The sequence below is a fragment of the Melozone crissalis genome, unplaced genomic scaffold, assembly GCF_028551555.1.
Source record: "Melozone crissalis strain CALT ecotype California unplaced genomic scaffold, PUWL_Pcris_2 ptg000042l_1, whole genome shotgun sequence".
Taxonomy (NCBI): domain Eukaryota; kingdom Metazoa; phylum Chordata; class Aves; order Passeriformes; family Passerellidae; genus Melozone; species Melozone crissalis.
The window spans coordinates 9,103,719-9,125,836 of NW_026535820.1; the positions used below are offsets into that span (position 1 = coordinate 9,103,719).

The following is a 22,118-nucleotide window of genomic DNA, read 5'->3' on the forward strand; positions in this document are numbered from 1 at the left end:
TTCAGCCATTGCTGTCCTCATGCTTTCAACTGTTTCTGTTAAATACAGGGTTATCTGGTTTTAGTAGTTCTGAAGGCCTATAATCCCTGCAAGGTAGGATTTCTAAAATATTTGTCTACTCCCACATAAACTGTTCCAGCTATTAAAATATATTTTGGTGTAGTTATGGGACACTGAATGCTGATCTCTTGAATAAGAAAGCTGTTATGTACAAATTGCTTTCGGAAAAGCAATTAAAGCAGAAGTTTAAAATATCAGAACAGGCTAATAATGGAAAATTTCCACAATACCATTTCAAACTACCTCGTGCTACACCTTGGCAGCCTGTCCAGCAAGTTTATGTAACACTAACTATAACCTCCTACTCTCTGAACAACTGTTCTTTCTATGCTCCCTCTCACTTCCCAGAGCTCTTTGGTTGGCTACAGGAAATGGTTTGAAAGACAAAGTTACATTATCTTGATCTTTTCTTTTTGTTTTTTTTCAGTGTTAAAATGAAGCCTCTAGCGAACTACTGGCCAGTGCTGAACTGTTAATGTTTTCCCAAAAGTTGCTAAAGCACAGTGTAGCTATTCCATTAAAGGTTTTTGAGAAGCTGTTTTCAAGAATAGCTGAAGGGTTGGTTCTTCTCTTCATGCCCTCCAGGATAATAAGAAACCACAAGAAGGATGCAAAAATGGTGGGTTTGGTGCTTTTCAGTTTCTCAAAGGTGTAAGGAAAGCAGAGTCCATTAATCTTGGCAGTGGTGATAATCAGAGATTCCCCTGTTCCACATGAAGCTACCCCTGGACAGAACATTAGCTGTTTGTTTTATCTCAAATCACTGCCATGCTACTAGCTTCAGATTAAGTGTTTATTAAAATTAAAAATCACCATACAATAGAAACTATTTACATATTTAACTGACAGTCTGTTTAAACTGCACAGTTAGACTGAAGGAAGCCCCTGGAAAAGAAAAGCCATGAATACTTCTGCTGCTGAGCTTCAACTGCAGGCACACTGAAGCTTTCTCAGAAAAGTTTTAAGCTTCTGCAAAGTACCATTTGCCTAAATAACTGGGCTGAAGGATGGCAAAGATCTGTACTGGGTTTCAGCTCTAAGAACCAGTGTCACTTTGAAAAAGAAGTAATCTATGCTGTGCTGTGGTTACACTGCAAGTGCACTAGCTCATCTGTTTGGGTAAGTAATTTGATAGAACAATTCCATGTAAAGAGCACAGCAACTTGCCTTCACTTTAAGAATTAGATTTGTAATACTAAGCAACAAGTGACAGTGTCACTGCAATATAAATTGATATCTCATTGCATGTTTCCACAAATTGTTTTTGATAGTGCTAGAGCTAGTTTTAGCTTTCAAACAGATTTGAGGTTAGTTGATTAAAGCAGCAAAAATATAAGGAATATTCTTGAATAACCACAGAGGATTAAAAATGAAGATTAAAATATTTTCACTGGTAACATTTTCAGCAACTGCAATGAAGGTATGAACTTCCTTCAAAATCCTGGGCTTTTCCATGGACTTCAGATGCTGGCTTTGGCTTTGTGGGAAGCTGAAGCTTGAACACAGAGTGAGGTGTGCTGCCATGTCTGCAGTCATGTGTGTTCATCTGGCACTTCTGCATCTGATGCTTTTGTAATGCTTTGAAAATGATTTTAAATTTAGGGTTTTACAGCAGAAAATCAGAACTTTTTCAGTGTAAAGAATGACATACCTAAGTCTTCCTCAAAGGAAACCTTGACACTGTTTAGAAAGCCTTACAAGAGGTGAGTGTACGCCTGATACTAATGTGAAATAACAAGGATATAAAAATAATTTTTGCAATATGCTGTATTTCAAAAGAGATGATTTAAGAACATCACCATGCCTTAAATCTGTAAGTTCTCCTTTGTGACTTTTTGTTTTGAAAACAGCTGTTCATGCATCTTCTCAACCTTTTTATCAAGGTCTCCTTGTAACATATTGCATGATTTAGATCCTAAGAAGGTCTTGTCAAACTGTACCAGGGCATGACTGCTCTCCTTCCTTCTCTTTCCTGACCCCAAAAAGCCTGTTTGCTTTGGGGTGTTTCTACAGATGCAAAACACAGAGCCATTAAGGAGAACTTGAAGCTTTAGAGGAACCGTTTTAACTAAATAAAAACATTATTTCTTTGCAGAATTATTCTCCAGCATTTCAGCTTCCACACTCAGTTAAGACACCTGAATGCATGAAGTAACTGGTTTGAGCAGTCTGTTGTAAAGAGTCTGTGCCAATGATCTATGGCAATAGAAAAAGTGTTCTTTGTTCTATGGCTGTTGTTGATACTGCCCTTCTGTTGCTGTGTAGAAGTCATCAAGCACACTCTGTAGGTAATCAAAGGTTGGCCTCTCTTCTGCTTTATCTTTCCAGCATGTTTTCATGATATCATAAAGCTCAGCTGGGCAGGTTTCCATGCGTGGCATCCGGTACCCACGCTGAAGAGCAGCCATCACATCAGAATTGCTCATACCTACAACAGAAAACAAAGAAGAAAGAGTTGATGAAATTATCTCTATTCCTAGAAAAGTTATTTTTTTTCTTTTTTTATACTTCACTCTAAAGATCTTCACCCACTAGTTTAACATCTTTGCTACTTATTAAAGATAGCTCCTAGCATGAGTTCAATAAACAAAGTCAAGGTGTGCACCAGCAATGAGGGACTTGCTCTGAAAATCCTGGTGGGAATGTTTCCATTACTGCAGCTGAGCACCACAACCTCTTTAGTGTCAAGTCTAACAAAACTGTGAGAAAAATCACAGTTCTTGTCTCCAGAACCACCTCTCTGTTCTTCTGACCAATCCTGCCCTCATTTACTCTGATTCCTGTGGTGGTGTGATTCCCAGCAAAAGCCTGCCCTGGCACCAGCCTTCATCTCTAGCTGCAGAGCTGCTGCTCTGCTTGCTGGAGCCCCATCCATCCTGAGATGGAGAGCAGCCCCCCTGTTTGACCACACTGCAGTCAGCCTGCCCAAAACTTTCAGGATTTCTTCTACATCAGCTTTGGTGTAAATGTTGCTGATTGCAAGATACTGCACAATCACTCATGAAATCATTAATTGTAATAGGTAACTTCCCCTCTTGTCCTACTCCTGTCATGCAAAACCTTCTTGCCAGCTATGCTGAGCTTTTCTTTTTTTCCCTGCTATAGTCTTCTTCCAGAAGATGAGAACTGTAAGTACCAGCAGTGCACCCTGCATCTCACATGCCAGCTAATGTCACATGAGAGTCCTGCCCTAGACTCCATCCTTCTCCCCCTTTTTTAAATTTCCTGTCACCCCTCCTCCCCCTTTATCAAACCCTTGAGAAACTGGTTCTCAGAACAATTTCAACACCTACTTTCAGGAGGTCAGCTACACTAGGGCCAGCTTTTGCTATTTTAGGCTCACCACTTCCTACCCAGAAACCTGCCTTTGGGTTTCTCCCTTCCTCTGCAAATCTGATCTAACCATCCCAGTGGCTGCATTGCCTTCTCTGGCACAGACTCTCTTCTGTACTCAGTGATGCTGTTTGTTCTGATGGCTGGGCATGCAGGGAGCACCTGTGCTTCAGCCTAGGGATTCATGCTCACCAGAGAAGGCTTTCCCTTTTGGGAAGGGTATCCCAGCCCTCTCAGCCACTCCTCAGGCTAGATGCTCCATGTGGTGCAGTTCTGCCCAAGACTACAGCTCCTCCAGGTTTGTTTTCTCAGGCCATTCAGCCTGTGGTCAGCTCCATGCAGGACAGTCTCCTGCACACCCCAGCTCCCCAGAGGTGCAGGGAGAGCAGCTCTGCTTGGCTGACAGGAGGGAGGAGGGGTCCTGCTCTGAGCAGGGTCAAGAGTGGAGATGCAAGATGTGGTGCTCCCCTGAACCCTTGGTGCAGCTCTGCTGCTGCAGATCCTGCAGACCTTTACATGTATTATCTGTTTACATGTATTATCTGACTGCTGTGGCTGTGGGTTGAGCCACTTGGCAGGTAAGGACACACTTGAACTGCAACCAAATGACAACTTTATCCAGTCTACTTGGATTATTCAAGATGACCAGAGCTCATATAGTTGACTTCAGCTCAAGCTTCTTGGCTTTGAGCTTTTCCAAAAATACCCACAGCCAAGTAATCTGAGTCTGGATCAAAGTGCTTACTTTGGGCAGATCTTTTGTATTTTCAGTTCCTCTTTGGAAGGAGAAGGGAAGCTTTCCTGAACTAACACTGCCCATATGCAGAAAAGAAGTATTTCAAAGTAGGGGAAGGGCATGTTGTCACAGAATAAAGAATTACTGCTATATAGAGACAAATTAAATACAGGAAGAAATTCAATAAAGTATTTTATAGAGAACAGTGACTGGACTACCTGAACTTCAAGAAACGGGATTGTATATAATATATGCAGTAAAAATGTTATTCCTACCCTACAAAATCTTAGTTAACTGTGCTGCTGTATGAAGACTGCTGCTACTGGGCTTTTGTGCAGAATGGGGATGATTTTTGGGGTTTAAGTACTTCATAGGATTGTGCTTAGATCTGCTGTATGCAGGACTGATTGTTACCTTGTGAATGCTAAGGACAAGCCTGTGTTTTAGCTACCCTGCAGGAAAAAGATCTGTTTAATATCCATTTGAGTTCAGAAGCAAAAAATGCAAACATTTTATAGCAAATATGTCATGTACATACTTCCATGTGTTTGGGGCTTTATTTAACACAAAAAGGGCTATCCACAGTCCAAACAGTATTCTCAAATAGCTATTTGTTTAACTTTAGCTTTTTTAAATTGTTTCAATTTTTTTTTCTTTTAGTAGCTAAAGAATCACCTGTCTTACCATATCTACATCCTAATCAGTGACAGAAGTATATCCCACATACATATTTATCACACTTACACCCTCTTGAATGCTAAAGTTTTGGTACATGTCTGTTAATTTATGCTGTGGTACCTGTTAGGTTTCACAAAGACACATTTCTTTATGTTAGGGCCTGGGAAATGATGTGAACAGTGTGGTTTGGAGGAGGAATCCCACTGTACAGAAAGGGTCATACCTTGTGAAGAGTCCCAGGCATAACTGGAATGCAATTATGGATGCTGCCAGTATTGACATACTATGCAATCACCCAGAAATCAGCTTTTAACTACCAATTCAACTTTTGTGCCCAGAGAATCAGATCCTTGTTTTAGATTTCAGAGGTAGTTCCTGAAACTCTAGTTCCACTAATGGCTTTGAGTTTCTCAGGAGGAGAAACAGATGTTGGAATTTAAGAACAAAGATCACAAAAGCTCCAAATTTCTTTCCTAGAAATGCTTCCTACCAAGTTGAGTACAGGTGTTAGCTACTTGCCAATTTCAACTCCAACTGTTTCATATGCAGCTCTATGCTGAACACTCTGGTTGCTACAGCTGGTTAATAATTGAAAATAATATTTTGAAGCATTCCCACTAGAAGTGAAAAATCAATTTACTGTTTCTGTCCAGTTGTTACTGGTCACAATCCATCACCAGGTTACTATTGCCATGCTGGGGTAATTTTGCCCAAATCTGTCACATCTCTGTGTGTACAGTAGATTGGTCACCCACATATTTTGCTGTGATTCTGGTGCTCAGAATCAACTTTCAGTCCAACAGGCTATTTCAATTTATACTTCTATTTAAAATAGATGTATATCTCTCATCCATTTTAATGCAAGCAATGCTTGCAAGTATTAAAACAAAATACTTGCAACATTAAAATCTTCTAATATGCAGTCAAGAGCCTTCCATATGTAACTGCTGCTTGATAAATGAATCCACAGCGCAGGGAGTATTTATGGTGCTCATAAAAATGCTCCCACATTTAAAAAAATATTGCCCAGACTTCCCCTAGAAGAGAGATTTTCCCACAGCAGTGCAGCAGTACCGTGTCTGCTGTACAGATTGACTTTATTCTTAGAATAGAACCATGATTTGGCTTATGACAGTAAAGAGAGAGCACATTTAGCTGCAGAATTAAGTATTGGATTGGGTTTTGTATTTTTGTAGAGCTGGTTTCCAGGTGACCTTGTAGGTTTGCTCAGAGAAGGACCATTTTCTAAGCAGAAATTCTTCAGAAATAATCTTGTGAGCCCAGCCCAGTGCAGGAGCTCTCTGTACACACAGGCAAGTGCTAACTGGGAAAAAAAGGCATCTTGACTGTGGGAAAAGCCATGCCTTACTTGGCTGCACACATCTCCCTTCTGATCCTTCCCATCTCCCTTCCTTGATTCTTCATCCATCCTCCTTAAACAGTGCTTCCCTAGCAGTGTTTAAGGAGAGCTTTGGAAGGACCTGCTGCGCTGTCCTGTATTTCACAGCCCTCACTACAAAGTGACCCAGAGCACCTAGCTCTGCAAGCAGCCCTATCACCTCTCAAAGTTTAAAGGGGCTAGTCTTGAGCTTCAGTGTTCTCCTGGCCTAGAACTGTGCCATGAGAATGTCTGGTTTGGCTCTAGCTCTGTATGGAAAGTCACTGTGTTCTCCCATAGCTGTGTAAAGTTGGCTATCCATCACTCCCTTCCCACTGCCTGAGTCTTGTGGGATTTCCCATCTCCCTGTGTCCAGAGGTGTTCAGCCTACTGTCACTTCAGGGATTTGGGTCTGCCTCTTGACCATCTATGGAAGTTCAAGACGCAGAATTCCAGCTGCTCATGAAGTGGTGAAAATGTTTTCACTGTTTAAACAGCAAGAGCTGCTGCACTGGAAGCACCGGGAGAGTTTTGCTTGGATGAAATATCTGGTGTCCCTTTCCTGCCAGGATCCCAAGATTCCTCTCTGAAGTTACTCTGCCCATGAGATGGGCAGTGCAGGTGAACATGGTTGTACTTTCCCCATTTGCCCACCAGAGAAGGGAATTTAGGGCAATTTCCCATAACCTCAGTAAGCTTAAATGAATGCAGTCCGTTGCCCAGAATTAATCATCTTTGCCTGACATGTAACAATTTTATGTGCATAAAGACCCCTTCATACAAGGTGTCTTTGTGTGCTCGAAACATGAATATATAATTTTACATTATATATATTTAACATTTATATGTATTTTGTTTAACAATGAGAAATGAAACATGAAGCACACGACCATCTCACAGCCACCCAAAGCAGCTCCATTTGATGTGCACACCTCTGTGGCCTTGTACCTGACTTTAAGGAACAATAAACATTAAATATTCCTAGTGGTACATCAACACTGCTTTAGGGTCTGCTTTCATATTTGTTTAGACTAGGCTAGCACTGACAAATTACTACAGCCTATTTGCTTGTGAAAACACACTTTCTTAGTATTTTCACATGTTATGTTATTAAAGACCCCACATATTTTATGTTATTAAAGCTTACAGAGCACTGTTAGGACTTGCAGCACTGCATCCTTGCCATGGGACTGTGCTTCTGTCCACAAAACAGGGATGTCAGAAACACAGAATCTGCATTTGCTGCAGTTGTAACACCTTTAGAACATATAAAAATTACTGTATACCCATGGTCCCATTACTCTGTTTGCTAAAATTCACCCTGGAGAGGCATGTACCTTACACATACAGTAAGTTTTCAAAGCAGTATGATTACCTGTAAGACATTTTTCCAATCATCAGTGTCACTACTGCCAGCTCTCTCCCTGAGTATTTTCTTTGCCTTTTAGCACAAAAGTATAAATACAGACTAAAACTACAGCTCCATACCTGGATAAGGAATCTTTCCATATGTAACAATTTCATACAGGAGAATCCCAAATGACCACACATCAGATTTAATAGTGAAAGATCCATAGTTAATTGCCTCTGGTGCTGTCCATTTAATAGGGAATTTTGCACCTAAAAAAAAAAGCAGTCTCAAATAGTCACTTTAATTCATTTCACATTCAGCCATAGATGCAAAAGCAGTAGCAAGACATAACTTAAAAAGTCATATCTTAAATTACTGTCTTTCATATCTAACTAACAGATTCCAGAAATTGCCATATAAAAGCAAACTCTTGACAGTCAAATAAAAACATTCAGGCAGCCTTTGTTGGGAATACTATATTAATTCATTTGACAACAGGGAGTAATACAAGCAGAGTCTCTCTAAGCCCTTTTTATCCTGCTCTAACATCATACCAGGTGAGCTAGGAAACTTTTCTGATAGCAGAAAACACATCAAAGAAACTTGACATAAAAATTTATAACCTGAGAAGTTAATTTAATCAATATACAAAGTCCAGAGCTAGCTAAACCCACAGATATGGGTCTGTACCTCTGAAAACTGCTTAACCAGACTCTTCCTGCTGATCTATTGAATTACTATGACCAGTGCCTCCTGAAGAGCTCATCTTCCTTAATCTCAGCTGCAGTGTGTTGCTCTCTTTCTTCATATTTTAGTTCTTCCCCTCTTGCCTACGTTACCAGAGTATCCATCCAGACTGTGAAAACCTGAGGCTGTGTCTTTAAAAGCAGAAGGGCAAAGCCAGCCAACAAACCACTCTGAAAAGCTACGCTCAAGCATGGAAGCAAAAATAAAAACTTTTCACTACAACCAACAGTGCATTTCCTGAAAGGATCCTTGACAACATTAGCAAAACACTCATGGCCAAACCCAGACATACACCTTTCACAGCAGGCTTTTCCTCTGGCCAGCCCTGACCCTGTTATCTCCGATCCCTGTGCTGAACAGGGACATGACCCAGCCTTCCAGGGTCCCTGCAATGCTGCTGAACATGCAAATTAATGGTGCAGCTCCTCAAACAGCTTCCAAAGTTCTGCTAAAGCTTTTCTTGTTACCAGCAACTACACCTGCTAGGGTTTCCTCCTTTGAAAGGAGGTCCACAAGGCATTTAAGGATTTTAAGAGAATTTAAGATCACAGTTTCTTGGCCTTTAATTCTGTGAGATGGAAGCTGAGACTATGCAATTATTTCGTTCAATTTAGGAAAAAATGGTGTGCAGTTAAATACTGTAGATTGTCTTTGTCTTTCAAATTTATTTAAAATAAACTCATCAAAAATCTTGGGCAGCACAGAAAGGTTATTTGTTTCCTTTACTCGTTTTAGAAGCTGGCATTAGAATGCAGCCCCTAGGAAGCTGTTACAGCACTTCCTATCCTTGGTGACCATATTTCTGTTAGATACAGCCTCACTGCCTCCCAGAGGCAGAAGCTTTAAAGACAAAAATAAAAATACATACCTTCCCTTGCTGTGTATTCATTGTCTTCGATCACTCTTGCTAATCCAAAATCAGCAATTTTGCACATCAATAGGTCTGAAACCAGAACATTTGCTGCTCTCAAATCTCGATGGATATAATTTTTTCTTTCTATGTATGCCATCCCTTCTGCAATCTGTAAGCAAAAGAACAACTATTTTGATATTTCAATACCACAGAGCTCCATTAACAGGTCTGATCCTTCTTTCTTCAAAGGTATCAGCAAAGCCACATCCATTTATTCATTATTGGTGTCTTTGGAGAATTTTTTAGATGGAAACCAGGAAAGGGGGGATTGCCATGGAAAACCTATGCACAAATCCAGCCCTGCAAAACTCTGCTTATGGTAGCAGCTCTGAAAGAATTATTTGGGTGAGTAACAGCTGGCAGGATTAGAGACGTATGGAAGACATTTCCTGAAACAGAATATGGAATAAAATGTTCCTATGGTTTCTATTAAAATATCTTCTTTCCTAGTTTATTTTCTGAATACTAAGAAAATAGAAGGAATTAATAGGATTAATAGAAGGACTTAGGATACAGGTGCTCTGATGAAGCAGGTACTGATAAAGCGACAGTGCAGAGAAAGTTAAAAAACCCCATCAATTTTCTAGCTACCCAGTATAAGCCTGGACAATTAGGATGCAATTACTAAGATAGGGGAAACACCTTCATTTTTTTCTGCAACACGTACCTGTTCATACATGAGGAATTTTTGGCAACAACCAGCTCTCAGATAGTATCATAAGTAAATATAATCTGCATTTCAGCAGCCCTAATTGATTTCCAAACCAAATTAATAATCTCAAAAATATGCAGAGGGGATGATATTTTCCAGACTACTTAAAAAAAAAAAAAAGAAAAGAAATTGAGATAATAGAGATAATAGTTTCTAAACTCAGAGTAATAAAACTGATGTGTAAACTGTATCCTGTTCAAAAGTTTAAGCAGAGTTAAGAAAAAACCAAAACCCTGTCTTTGGGAGCCATCAGTTTTTGTCTTTCTTGTGAGACTGGTGATGGGACATTCCCAGTCAAGGTTCCACCTGTGCCACAGGTGTCTGGGATGTCTGTGTTGGGGTGACAGACCCCTCTTGGCCACCTGATTTGGGAGCCCCCACGCCCTCAGATCTGCAGTGGAGCAGCAGTAGAGCAGGGAGGGTCCTTCAGCAGTGCCAGTCCCTGGCACCACAGCAGACCATGCAGGGATCCCTCCCCAGCAGCAGAGGTGCTCCTTCCAGCTGAGCAGTAAAGCAGGCACAGCAGCTGCCCCAACTTGAAGAGGACATGAACATCACTTCTGCTTCTTCGTTTTTCAGAAGTCCCCGAGGGGTGCTGCCAAGGCACTCGCTGCCACCCCTTACAACACAAACCTCACAGTCTTTGTTCCCCTTTTTTGGTTTAAGCAATGGAAAAATAGAGCCACTTGCCCTCCCACTTCCTCCACTGCAAACCTCTTGTTACAGTCAGATACATCCTTCAGAGAAGTGTGACATTGCCCTTGTACAGTGCAGGGGGGTTCTCACACCAAACCAAGAAGAAACTCTGATGAAGAGAATGAGCAACACCTGCATTTCACATTTTCTAGAAGCAAGTCAAACATTTACTAATGAAGGAAGCAGCTGCTGGTGAATAATTGCCACAGAGAATCCTACTAGGGGCTCACAGACACCACAGAAGAGCAGTATTTAATTTAGAGTCTGCTCTGCCTCTCTCTGCTCCCCATGCCATGGGTTTAGGGAGGAAGCAGAGATGAAGAGGAAGGTTTTGCTGTAAGATTGATGCTGAGTTTGGACTGGCCAGCATGGCAGATACACCCAAAGTGCAGACAGGTCTGGTAATGCCACCAAAAGACATCAAACTCCACAGAGGAATCAGCTTCCCTCCTTCCTCCCCGCACAAAGATAACATTGGGTGAACTGCTGGACAGGGAATGACAAATCACTTCACAAAAGAAACATTTGTGATCATGATATTTAGTTTCCAAGTCCAACAAAGAAAAGCCATTGGAAAAATGATTTTATTTCCTCTTATTTGTGCTAGATTAACTGAAAAATGCAGAAAGTTCCAAAGTAGGAAAAAATTAACAGCAAGGAATTTTGAATCAGCGAAGGAGGGGAAACACAGCAACCAAACAACTGAATTCACACATCTGGTCATGTTAAACCTTTGCTTATAGGAAAAGAAAGAAAAAAAAAATTGAGATTTTTTGATTGAGATGGGTACCAGAACCCACGTGATAACTCCTAATGATTATTGTTGGGTTTTCATTGCCAAATGAAATGTTAATGCTAGAGAAATTCACATGAACAAAAGAAAATTAAAGCCTTTTCCCCTCTCTTTTAATGATCATTGGTACCTGTCAAGACTGCTCAGCTACATGTAACATCTATTTGGGAGCAGAATGGGAAAGCTAATTTGGGCTTCAGGAATATCTTTTGTGGCCTTTAGAAGAGAACTCTGCCTACACTGCTCAAGTGTTAGTGCAAAGAAGAAGTAGTTCCCAGTCACCCTTAATGAAGTACTGACACACACTTTTAGAAGTACTCAAATTAAATCCTTTCAAAAAACCCCCAAACAAATCTCTACATATTAGGAACTGTGCACCCAGGGTAAGAATGAAAGAAAAGTCCTCCAGGAGACTGTGGAGGTGTTATTGATCTGGGCAGGGCTGTCTTTGGTCTGGGATCAACCTTTCAATAGCTGTACCTTTCAATAATGTCCAGATAATATAAATAAATATACTTCTTGATAATAATAAATGATAAAATAAAATGTAATAAAATAAAATATACTTCTTGATCACAGAGTTTTCAAAAAGACAGTTCATCTTCCTGTGACTCTTTGTCTGTGAAGAGGGTGTAGACACTTTGTAGCTGGCCATTGAAAACTGTTGCAAAAGACACATATCTTCAAATGATACATCAGTGTAATAATAATTTTCAGTTTGTAGTAGTGCTTATTCTAAAGGTGAAGTCAGGAGAGGCTGCAAAATCATATTCCTCTTGTCCCAGTCAAGCAGCTATGTAGTTAAAGCAGATTCACAGAGGAAAAAAATTATTATTAAAGTAATGTATATAATTATGCACTGGAACATTAGAGTGTATCATTAAAATTCAAAGAAGCATGAAAAGGAGTACACAGTGGAAATGTTACAATGCCAAATAAGACTTAAAATTAATTGTAATCTAGGGATGACTTTCTACTATGATTTTAAAAATGAGGGTAGAGAGGAATTAAAACACTGCATCAAAAATCTCTATTAATTTTATTCTAAGTTTACTATTACATTTCAATGGCACTGTAGTCTTGGAAGACAGAAAGAAGTTGCCAGTCAAGCTGTAGATCATAGAAGAATTAATGAAACTATCAGCACTGCATGAAAAAGTAGAAATGACTGTTTTTAGGACAAAGCTTTGACCCTTTAGAAAGTTATGAGTTTGTTTAGTAAAAACAGGCAGAGTTTTCCTAAGCACAGCCCTTACACATGTGCATCCTGCACTGAAGGTAATGGATTTGCATAAGAAGCAGGAAGAGTTTACACATACAAAAGGTTTGCTGAATTTGTGTCATACGTTTGCAGCAGATCTAATCAAGCAGGAACAACTATGAATTCAGGAAATGTGAAACAAAGAATCGGAGGCTCTTCTGGTAAATTGCCTCTGAGGCAAGACACAAACCAGCCAGTAAAACCTGGAGTCTTCCAGTTGCTTTAGGAACTGAAGGAGCCAGGCTGGTGCTGACTCCTACAGGAAATGCCACAGCTCCACTCTGTACTAAGGCACATAGAATGTGCTGGAAGATATGCTTGCAAAACTCAGTTTCCCTCAAAACATTTTAATTTCAGAGACCTCTAACATTCATCTCCAATGGATAAACTTGTCTTTGCCAGGGCATAGCTAACATTAAATTCCTCCAGCTTCTATTCATGTGCACCGATTAAAACATGAGAGCTACCTTCAGCTCTGTCAGAGAGCAGGCTGCTTTAGAAACCTTCTCAGCAGGCATTCTCTTGCCATCTTTTCCACAAACCTGATTTCATAAATCGTGACCATTAGTACAGAAAGTAAAGCACCAAAGTCCAGACCCCACAGCTGTAAGTTAGGGTAAGCACTGATCTAAGTGTGACCCAGCAACAGCTATCTCTCCAAAAATCCCCACCAGCAGGTGTGTTCACCTGTCCAGACAGCTAAGTCAGTATAGCAGAGCAGCAGTGTAATGTAATTTCTTGCTTGAAAAATGCTTACTTTCAAAAAGTTGTTTATTTCACCCAGAGGAGCAGTCCTCCTTTTGCAAAGTCAGAATGTTTCACCTCTTGCAAACACATATTTTTTTCAAGACTCTTCAAGGCAAAGGCATAATAGGCTCATAGAGTGGAGCACTAAATAACAGCCTGGCAATGCAAACAACAACCCACAGTGCTCTTGACTTGGAAAATCAGCTTCAGCTGGGGTTTCCTGTACAACTGCCTTCTTTACCCAGCTAATGGTCACAGGGACCACATCCTCCTCTTCCTTTCTCCCATTCCCAGTCCCTCCTGTGTTTGTAAAATCATAGATGGATGAGGGCAAAAAAAGCTAATGCTCAGCTATCATTTCTTACATTTTCAGTGTTCCTGAGAAGGTTGGATAAAGCAAAGTGCTTTGCCAGAATGGTATGATCAGAGAGTAATGAAGAGCTCAAGTGTGTGTCCACCAAGGAAAAAAAAAAAAAAAAGCCTGATCTTATCTAAGAAGAAGAATCCTCACCTCTTCACCACAAGCTTCCTTCTATTTTAATTTTAAACTCTCCTGAAACATACCTCTCCAAATTTCTTTCCCCTCTGCTCTGCAGAGAGGTTAACATCACTTCTGTAAGAATAAATTAGTGTTCCATTGGTACAAACCAGAGTCACGCCAAAAAAATCCACACCTCTTGTGTTCTCCTTTACACACAGCCTACATTCAGGAAAAGTGTGATCCACAAGTTACCTTAGCAGAGGTCTGAAAAGATTTTTGTCCCTCTTTTGCCCCAAAGATCTATTAATTAATTCAGACTGCCAGAGACAGAGAAGCCTGGTGGAACATCTCTGCTGGTCAGAGGGAAGTCTCTGGTCTGGAACCACACACATGCAGCCTGCAAGTCTATTCCTCACACTCCTGTTATCACACAGTGGCATTAAGGGCTCTTTACAAACATGCTCAAAAACCCTACAAATTCTTTCCGTAAGAAAAATCCCAGTATCTCTGCTCCAAAGTTTTGTTTGGACATCAGCCAGAAATCCTCAGAAAGGCATTCCTGAACATCCCTTTAGGATGACTGCAAGCCAGTCTCAGGAATTTCTCTTGATGGTCTACATCCTATATGACAAGAGGGACTTCTCACACCACCTGTGCAGCACAAGGTCCTGGCCTTGGGGCCCAGTGCAGGAGCTGGCTGAGAGGGGCTGCTGTCAGACCAGGGTGACAAGTGATGTCCATGTGAAGTGACCTTCAAAGCTCTGAGAATGGCAATCTCTGACCCTTGTTATCATGATTTACCCAAGCTGTACACAGAGTTGCTCCTTAGCTCATTACCCTATTCAAGCCTTAAATTTCTGAAAACACAGCATTAATTTAAAATGAACACAACGTCCCTAACTCCAATAAAAAGGTCTGCTGAGAAACCACATGTGCTTTTCTCTCCCCATCTCAGGTCTCCTTTCACATCAGCACTCACAGATATTCTTTTCTCTCTTGAATTCTACACATTATCTTCAAAGCTACCTCTTTTCTGCCCACTGTCACTCATCCCTTCAGACCATGAGCTGGGATCCAGCAGGTTTTCTGCATCTACAAAGCTTTTATCCCACTAAAAATAAATTCTCAAGGACAAATTTCCCAAAGAGTTCAGAAAACTTAAAGAGCCTGTAGCCACACTAAACCAATAACTATAGGAAAAATAGCTCTTCCATTGAGTCTATGTGAAATAAAAACCTATATTTGATATATTGAACATCTATATAACAATAGTAAATATACAATATAGTATAGAATACAATAGTTTCTGTTGGAAAGGACCTTCAGTGATCATCTAGTCCAACTGCTTTACCACTTCAGGCCACTTTAACCAGAAATCAAAGCATATATCAAGGACATTGACCAAATGACTTTTAAAATATGACAGGTTTGGGGCATTGATCACCTCTCTAGGAAGTCTGTTCCTAGGTTTGACAACTTTTTTGGTAATGAAATACTTCCTAATATCTAATCCTATAATTATTTGTATAGCAATAATTACATTAAAAATTCATATAATATTCTTATTTTGAATTTTTGGTGTAAATTCCTAATGCTTTATTACACCTATTATTTTTGTCCCATTTTTTCTCATGAGTTACAACAAGTTAACATAATAGGGTACAACAATCTGTAAATGCTAATGCATATTAAAAAAACCCAAAAAAAGGTTGGTTAACAATAACCTACCAGAAGTGTCATCATTACCTACTACTAGCATGAAGTACAACCTGCAAATGCAGAATTACTACTCTGTTTTTGTTACATGCCTTCCTGAAGACCCAATTCTGATAACTGTCCAAGACAAAACACCGGGCTCTGGGAGCTTTGATTGAGGCTTTGACACACAAATCACTCCAGAGTCTCTCTTCAGATTTCATTTAAGACATAGATAACTTGTATATTTTGAAACAATCATCCTGGTTCATAAATCATACACTAGTACCTGAAACACCATTTCACAATAATTTACCTAAGAATTTGAAACCAAGAAGGGTACACTGAGGTTAAGAGGAGTTTGACCAGTTAACCTAACTTAAGAAGTAAAAAAATGACACATTTATTAACTCTGAAAGGATCTGCTAAGCAAAAACTCACAACTTGTCCTTACACTTTCAATTTGTAGCTGCTCAAATTGAAAGCAGCCTTTTCACAAAGGAAGGCACCTGGGTACTGCTGCCATCTGAACAGGTCACCAGCGGTATTTAAGAGTTAAGCCTAACCACATATTCCCTTTGAAAATTCTTTCATCTGCTTCCTCCTTTCAATTAACTCAAAATTTGCCTGTAAATTGAATTTTTGTAATGTAAAAATCCTTAGGATAAAATGGCCTAGTATGAGTTTCAGACTCTAAGAGAAGTAACCTCAAAATATAATTTTGAGCACATTTTTTAAGTTTTACCTGAGCAGAGAAGTCTATCAGCTTTGGAAGCAACAGTTTACTTCCTTCATCACTTTTCAGAAAATCCAGCAAACTTCCTGTTAAAACAGAGAAAGATTAGATCAGTGCATCTTATTACAAAAAAAACCTGTCACATTGGTTCCTCAATTTTCTGGATAACAAAACTGATGCAGTGAAGTATTTTGACGTATTTTCAAGTTGACTACAGCAAGACAGACAGGAACCCCCAAATCAGCATGTCAGACATTCGAGTTTTGCTGTTTCCCTGGCTGTAGAAAACTCCCGTGAGATCACACCTCAGTTCAATGGGGCTGAGTTTGATAAGCATCCTACTCTGGACCATCAGGAAAGCTGTCCAGGAGAATCACATACAGCAATCCTTTCCAAGTCATACAGACTAAGTGCCTCAACACTTGTTCATTAAGTTACCAGCAAAATTGCTTGAAAACAGAACAAAACAAGAAAAACTACTACCCAAGATAATATGAGAAGGAAACTTTGCATATTTTGTGTAGTAATGCTGTGTAGAGTCCTTTCCTAGTAGCGCAGCCACCCTTGCAGGACCATTCCTCACTCACCTTTATCAATTCAAGTCCCACATAAGGCAATTCCTAAGGTTTGTTTTAATTGCCTTGCTATGATACCAGAAACAAAAGTTAGGTAGGGAGTCCAAAGGAACCAGAGCTATTCTGGAGGTTATCCTCTAGTTCAGAAACAATAGAAAATGCTGCATTTAAGAAAACCGTAAAAATATTTTATCTTACAAATGAAGTAATGAGTCATAAAATTAAAGCTTCAGACCATCTTAAGAATAGGTGCTCCTCCCTTTAATATTTGAACATTCAAAAATAACTCTATCATTCCTTTCTTTACAAAGAAAGGGAACTAGTTTAGGAGAAGCAGAAGAGCTCACTAAACTACTGCTTGCAGATTGTGGTGGTTTAACCCCAGCCATCAACCAGAACCCACCATGCAGCCACTCACCCACCTCCCACCAGTGGGACCAGGGAGGGAATCACAAGGGTAAAAGGTAGAGAACTCATGGGCTGAGGTAAAGACAGATTAATAGGAAGAGGAAAAGCAAAAGCTGTGCACACCAGCAAAGCAAAACAAGGAATTGATTCAGTGCTTCCCATGGGCAGGCAGGTGTTCAGCCATTTCCAGCAGAGTGGGACGCCATCACATGTAATGGTTACTCAGGAAAACAGACACTGTCCCTCCTTCCTCCTTCTTCCCCCACTTTCTTTACTGAACATGATGTCACATGGTCTGGAATATCCCTCTGGTCAGCTGGGGTCACCTGTCCTGGCTGTGTCTCCTCCCACCCTCCCAAGCATCCCCAGCCCCCTCACCAACATGGCAGCACAAAAAGCAGGAAAGGCCTTGGCTCTGTGCAAGCCCTGGTCAGTGATAACAAAAATATCTCTGTTATCAGCTCTGTGTTCAGCACAAATCCAAAACAGAGCCCCATTCACCCACTGGGAAGAAAATGAACTCTAGCTCAGCCCAAATCAGCATGCAGATGCAATGTTTTTCTCACCTTTTGCCATGAACTCTGTTATAATATAAATAGGCTCTTCTTTGGTCACCACAGCATAAAGCCTAACGAGCTTATCATGCTGAAGTGTTTTCATGAGGTTGGCTTCCTCCAGGAAGGCTTGCACAGACATTGTTCCAGGCTTCAGAGTCTTCACAGCCACTTTGGTACTGTTAAGATAGTAACCTACAAGGAGGGAACATGATCAGTGCACTGAAGTCACTCTGCAGCCCACAGTGTCCCGACCAGCAGGAATTTGTAAAGCAGGTGAGGTTGGATTCCAGGAATAGCTGAGAGCCTGAAAACAAGTGCCAGATGTAGCACAAATATTTATGCTAGAATTCCTTTTTATTTTGCAACTTACACAGCACTGCAGAGAAAAATGATCCATTCCCTATCTTTAGAAATCAGTTATCTGAAAAAAAAGAAAGCAAGCAAATGATCTTACTTCATCCCAAGCTTCCATTCACAAGTAGCCCCTGAAATACTTGGTCAAGGCACATTGCAATGAATGTCCACTTAAATTGCCTCAGAACAATAGAGTCCAAGGACTGGCTGGAATTTTCTGAAGTATCTTAAATCCCATGATTACACTTATTTCATGCATGCCAGTCTCATGCTTACAATCCTTCCTGTAACCCTTGGTGCTCAAAATGGAGCATTACGGGAAGGTGCAGCTGAAATGGTTCTCGTGACCAACACGGACACGCTGCCAGGACTGCAATCCTGCAGTGCTCAGCACGAGATTCAAACTGTGATAACTTCTTATCACACAGCCCATGCCAGGAGTGGAGGAGACTGTGGCTGTGGCTCATTTCTCTGTTTTGCAAACCTTCTAACATAACATTCTAATTCTATAAAAAGCAACTAGCAGTAAAGAGAAAAGCAGTGAATTATTTTCAGATTTAATGTTTGCCAAACAATAAATAAATGTCAAAGTAGCATTAAAAATATCGTGGCGAGCACTTATCCTAAAGTTTATCATTGCCCTAAAGTTCATCTTGTGAAGTCATATAATTTGAAAATTGAAGAAATAGAAGAGAGAGAAAGAGGGATATAAATGCAACTTTTATCCCTCCCCATACCCATTGCAACACTGTAGAAATATTTCTCAGAAGAGGTGAAACCTTCATGACTCAACAAAATAGCTCATTTCCGTATTCAGCAACAATCCAGATCATTGCCATGATGGATACACCTCCAAACTGGAATCCATCATTTCCTTATGCTATTTATTGTCCAACAAAAGAAATCAGTGGCAAAGCACGGACCTAGCTTCCAGATCTTAAGTGCTTGCTCTGAGCACTGCATCTTTTTGATGAAGGATCATCACCTGAGAAAAGCCACTATGCCACAATCACAAAATATTCACCTGCATGATTATTTAAATCTATTTTTCCAAACATGATCAGGTCAAACCACACCAAAGACATTTCTCTAAGTTACCTAATAGTAAGAAATTACAGTTACAGGTCAAATCCACTGTCAAAGCTCAGGTATATGATTTATAACTATCAGAAAAACAGAAAATAAATATATTTCCCTCTGTTTAAGAAGCAGAAAGACTATTTGTATCATTTCTACTACTCCATTCCATGCCCTAAAACAGAGCATGAGCTCCACTCTCAATTGGTTGAACTCTCTACTGAACATACTAATTAATACAACTATTTCAGTGAAGAAATTATAACTAACACACTTAACATTAACTATGTAACAGGATTTTACATTCACAAAAGATATCCATCAAACTCAGGTCTTTTGTTTTAAAAAAGATAGTTTGCTTTACTACACCATCTCTGTGATACTGAGGTTTTCTGCAGTAAAGAAGTCTACCTTGACCCTCTGTTGGTAATGTACAAAATAACTGGTGAGATTACTAGAAATACCTGATCTTGGATTTCTCTCTTGTGTATTTATTTCATCATGTATTGGGAGGGATGGGACACCAAAGCAAGATGGCCATGAGCTCTGTGAGCACACACTGGTATTTCTAACAACTGCAGAAGAAAATACACTTCCAAAGCACATATTACTTATATTCTAATTCAGAGCTTATTGAATAAGAGAATTCTTTGCACCTGAGATGCAAGCAAGATGTGACTCATTAATAAAATACACTATAATCACTGCATTTGCCTTGTTAACTTTCCTCTTAGCCCTGCTTGAGAATTCTCTTCATGGATTATTAATACCACAGAGCATCATGATTCACATCATATCAGTTCTCACTAGGAACAAAAATGCATAAAACATAGACCCTGCTCTTACAGTGCTGCTCTGCTTCACCACATCACTAAAGCAGCTGCCCAGATGCACTGAACTCCATGATCTAAAAACCTTTCATACCATGGCAGGAAGGCAGTCTCTTTGCAGTTTTAGCCACTGTTAAAAATCAAATGTGAAGCAAGCACTAGCATGAAAGTCTGAGGATCGTGTGATGATGTCTCACGCAACAAGCCATGTTCTTTTTTACATATTAGAATTTAAATCTCAAAAAAAATTAAGTGTTTCAGTATTTATTTTGTAGTTGATTACTATTATTTAGACAGAGTAGTGTCTTGCATAGCCAGGCTGTCCCCAGATTCTTGCATGGGTTTAATCAGGCCAAGGTGTGATATGAACTTATAATAGACAAGTGAGGTTGAGCCTACCATTTCTGAATAGGACTGAAGATGCAGAGCTTTGTGAACAAACCTCTAATATGCAGCTTTCTCCTTCCTCTGCTTTTCCAGTAATTCCCTAGGAACAACTTGTTGGAGCTATGGAGATATGACACTGCTAGAAGGCAGAATGGCTGGAGCAGCTATGTTGGAGGATTACTGGGAAAGAGTCTGGGAAGCAGCAGCTTCTCTGCCTCCAGCTGCACACCAGCACTTCACTCCTTCACCTCCTACAGCCATCATTAGGCTGCAGGACAGAATAATGCAGCAGCAGCTCCATCTCTCACTCATCTCCACACAGCCCATTAAATGTGAAGGCAGAAAGCCCAGGCTGCACTGATGACCAAAACGAGCACATAAACAATAACTTGGTAGGCTAAACCCAGAAAATCTCTATAAAATGCATAAAATTGCACTTGTATTGATAGAAAAAAATCCTGGAAAACTGATAGCGACTTTTCTCTGTGTAAAAGTAACTCTTTCAGAGCTGGAGGAGATTCACCTGCCCATTCCACAAAACAGATTTTCTGCACAGGTCATAAAGGAACATAGCCAAGTGCTGGGGGCATATGGAGGCCTGCTTTTTGTTCCTAGGATTTTCTTACTCTTTCCATAATATAAGTTAATTTCCTCCAAACTGTTCAAGAGGAAGATGTCCACAAGGAAGCGCAGAAAGTAGTTATAGAGATACTAAAAGGAAAAGACCATAAAAGCTATAATTACATATCTTCACACTGCAGTATCAGCATTATCTATATCTCTCAGAAACATATCTTTCCCATATCTCTCAGAAACACAGAGGGGACCTGTGGAAAGCATCTGTGTCCAACTCCCCAAAGGACACCTAGAGCTGGCTGTCCAGGAATTGTGCCCAGTTGGTTTTTGATTCTCCCCAAGAATGGAGACACCACAACCTCTCTGGGCAGCCTGTGCCAGTGCTTGGCCACTGACACAGTGAGTGTTTGGAAGGAATCTCTGTGTTTCAGTGTGTGCCCATTGCCCCGGCCCTGTCACTGGGCACACTGAGAAGAGCCTGGCCCCATCCACCTTGCATACCTCCTGCAGCTATTTGCACACTCTGATAACATCCCCTAAGCTTTCCCTCAACAGAGAGGTGCTCCAGTCCTCTCACCATCTTTGTGGCTCTTTGTGGGATTCTGTCCAGTAGCTCTGCATCTTTCTTTACTCAAAAGGACAATTCCTCTGAGTGGGACACTCTTCCCTCTGAAAGCACAATTCTAAGTATCCTTTATCAAGAAGAAATTTATTTAGTAATGGAACCATGGAACAACATTTCTAATTCACATGATGGCTGAAAAACAATTTTGTTCTCTGTGAGGAAGCAATGCAAGAACCAGCTCTCAAATCAGGAGAGCACAGCAACCAGATTATTGCTCAGTACTCCTACATAACTCCCTGGGTGATCATTACAATACACAGTGTTTGCTGACACCCTGCACCACACAGCTGAACTAATATGCTTTTCCATCTTGAACTTCTTTGGTTCTAAGATTAACCATGCTCCTGATTTGAGAGGATCTGTGCCATGCAAATCATCTTCTTTTGCTTCAGAAAGAAAGCAAAGAAGAGGA

General features: G+C 40.3%; 1 protein-coding gene across 3 annotated transcripts in view; it reads right to left on the reverse strand.

Moving 5' to 3' along the window:
- Positions 1-1,515: 1,515 nt before the first annotated feature.
- Positions 1,516-22,118, reverse strand: part of LYN (LYN proto-oncogene, Src family tyrosine kinase) — a 48,811-nt gene continuing 28,208 nt past the window's right edge. For all 3 annotated transcript variants that reach the window (XM_054284615.1, XM_054284613.1, XM_054284614.1), the window contains exons 9-13: positions 17,867-18,049; positions 16,327-16,403; positions 9,152-9,305; positions 7,674-7,805; positions 1,516-2,488 (exon numbers count right to left, since the gene is read on the reverse strand). In XM_054284615.1, coding sequence (XP_054140590.1) covers positions 2,286-2,488; positions 7,674-7,805; positions 9,152-9,305; positions 16,327-16,403; positions 17,867-18,049 — 749 coding nt within the window. In that variant the 3' untranslated portion in view covers positions 1,516-2,285. The remainder of the gene's footprint in view (positions 2,489-7,673; positions 7,806-9,151; positions 9,306-16,326; positions 16,404-17,866; positions 18,050-22,118) is intronic.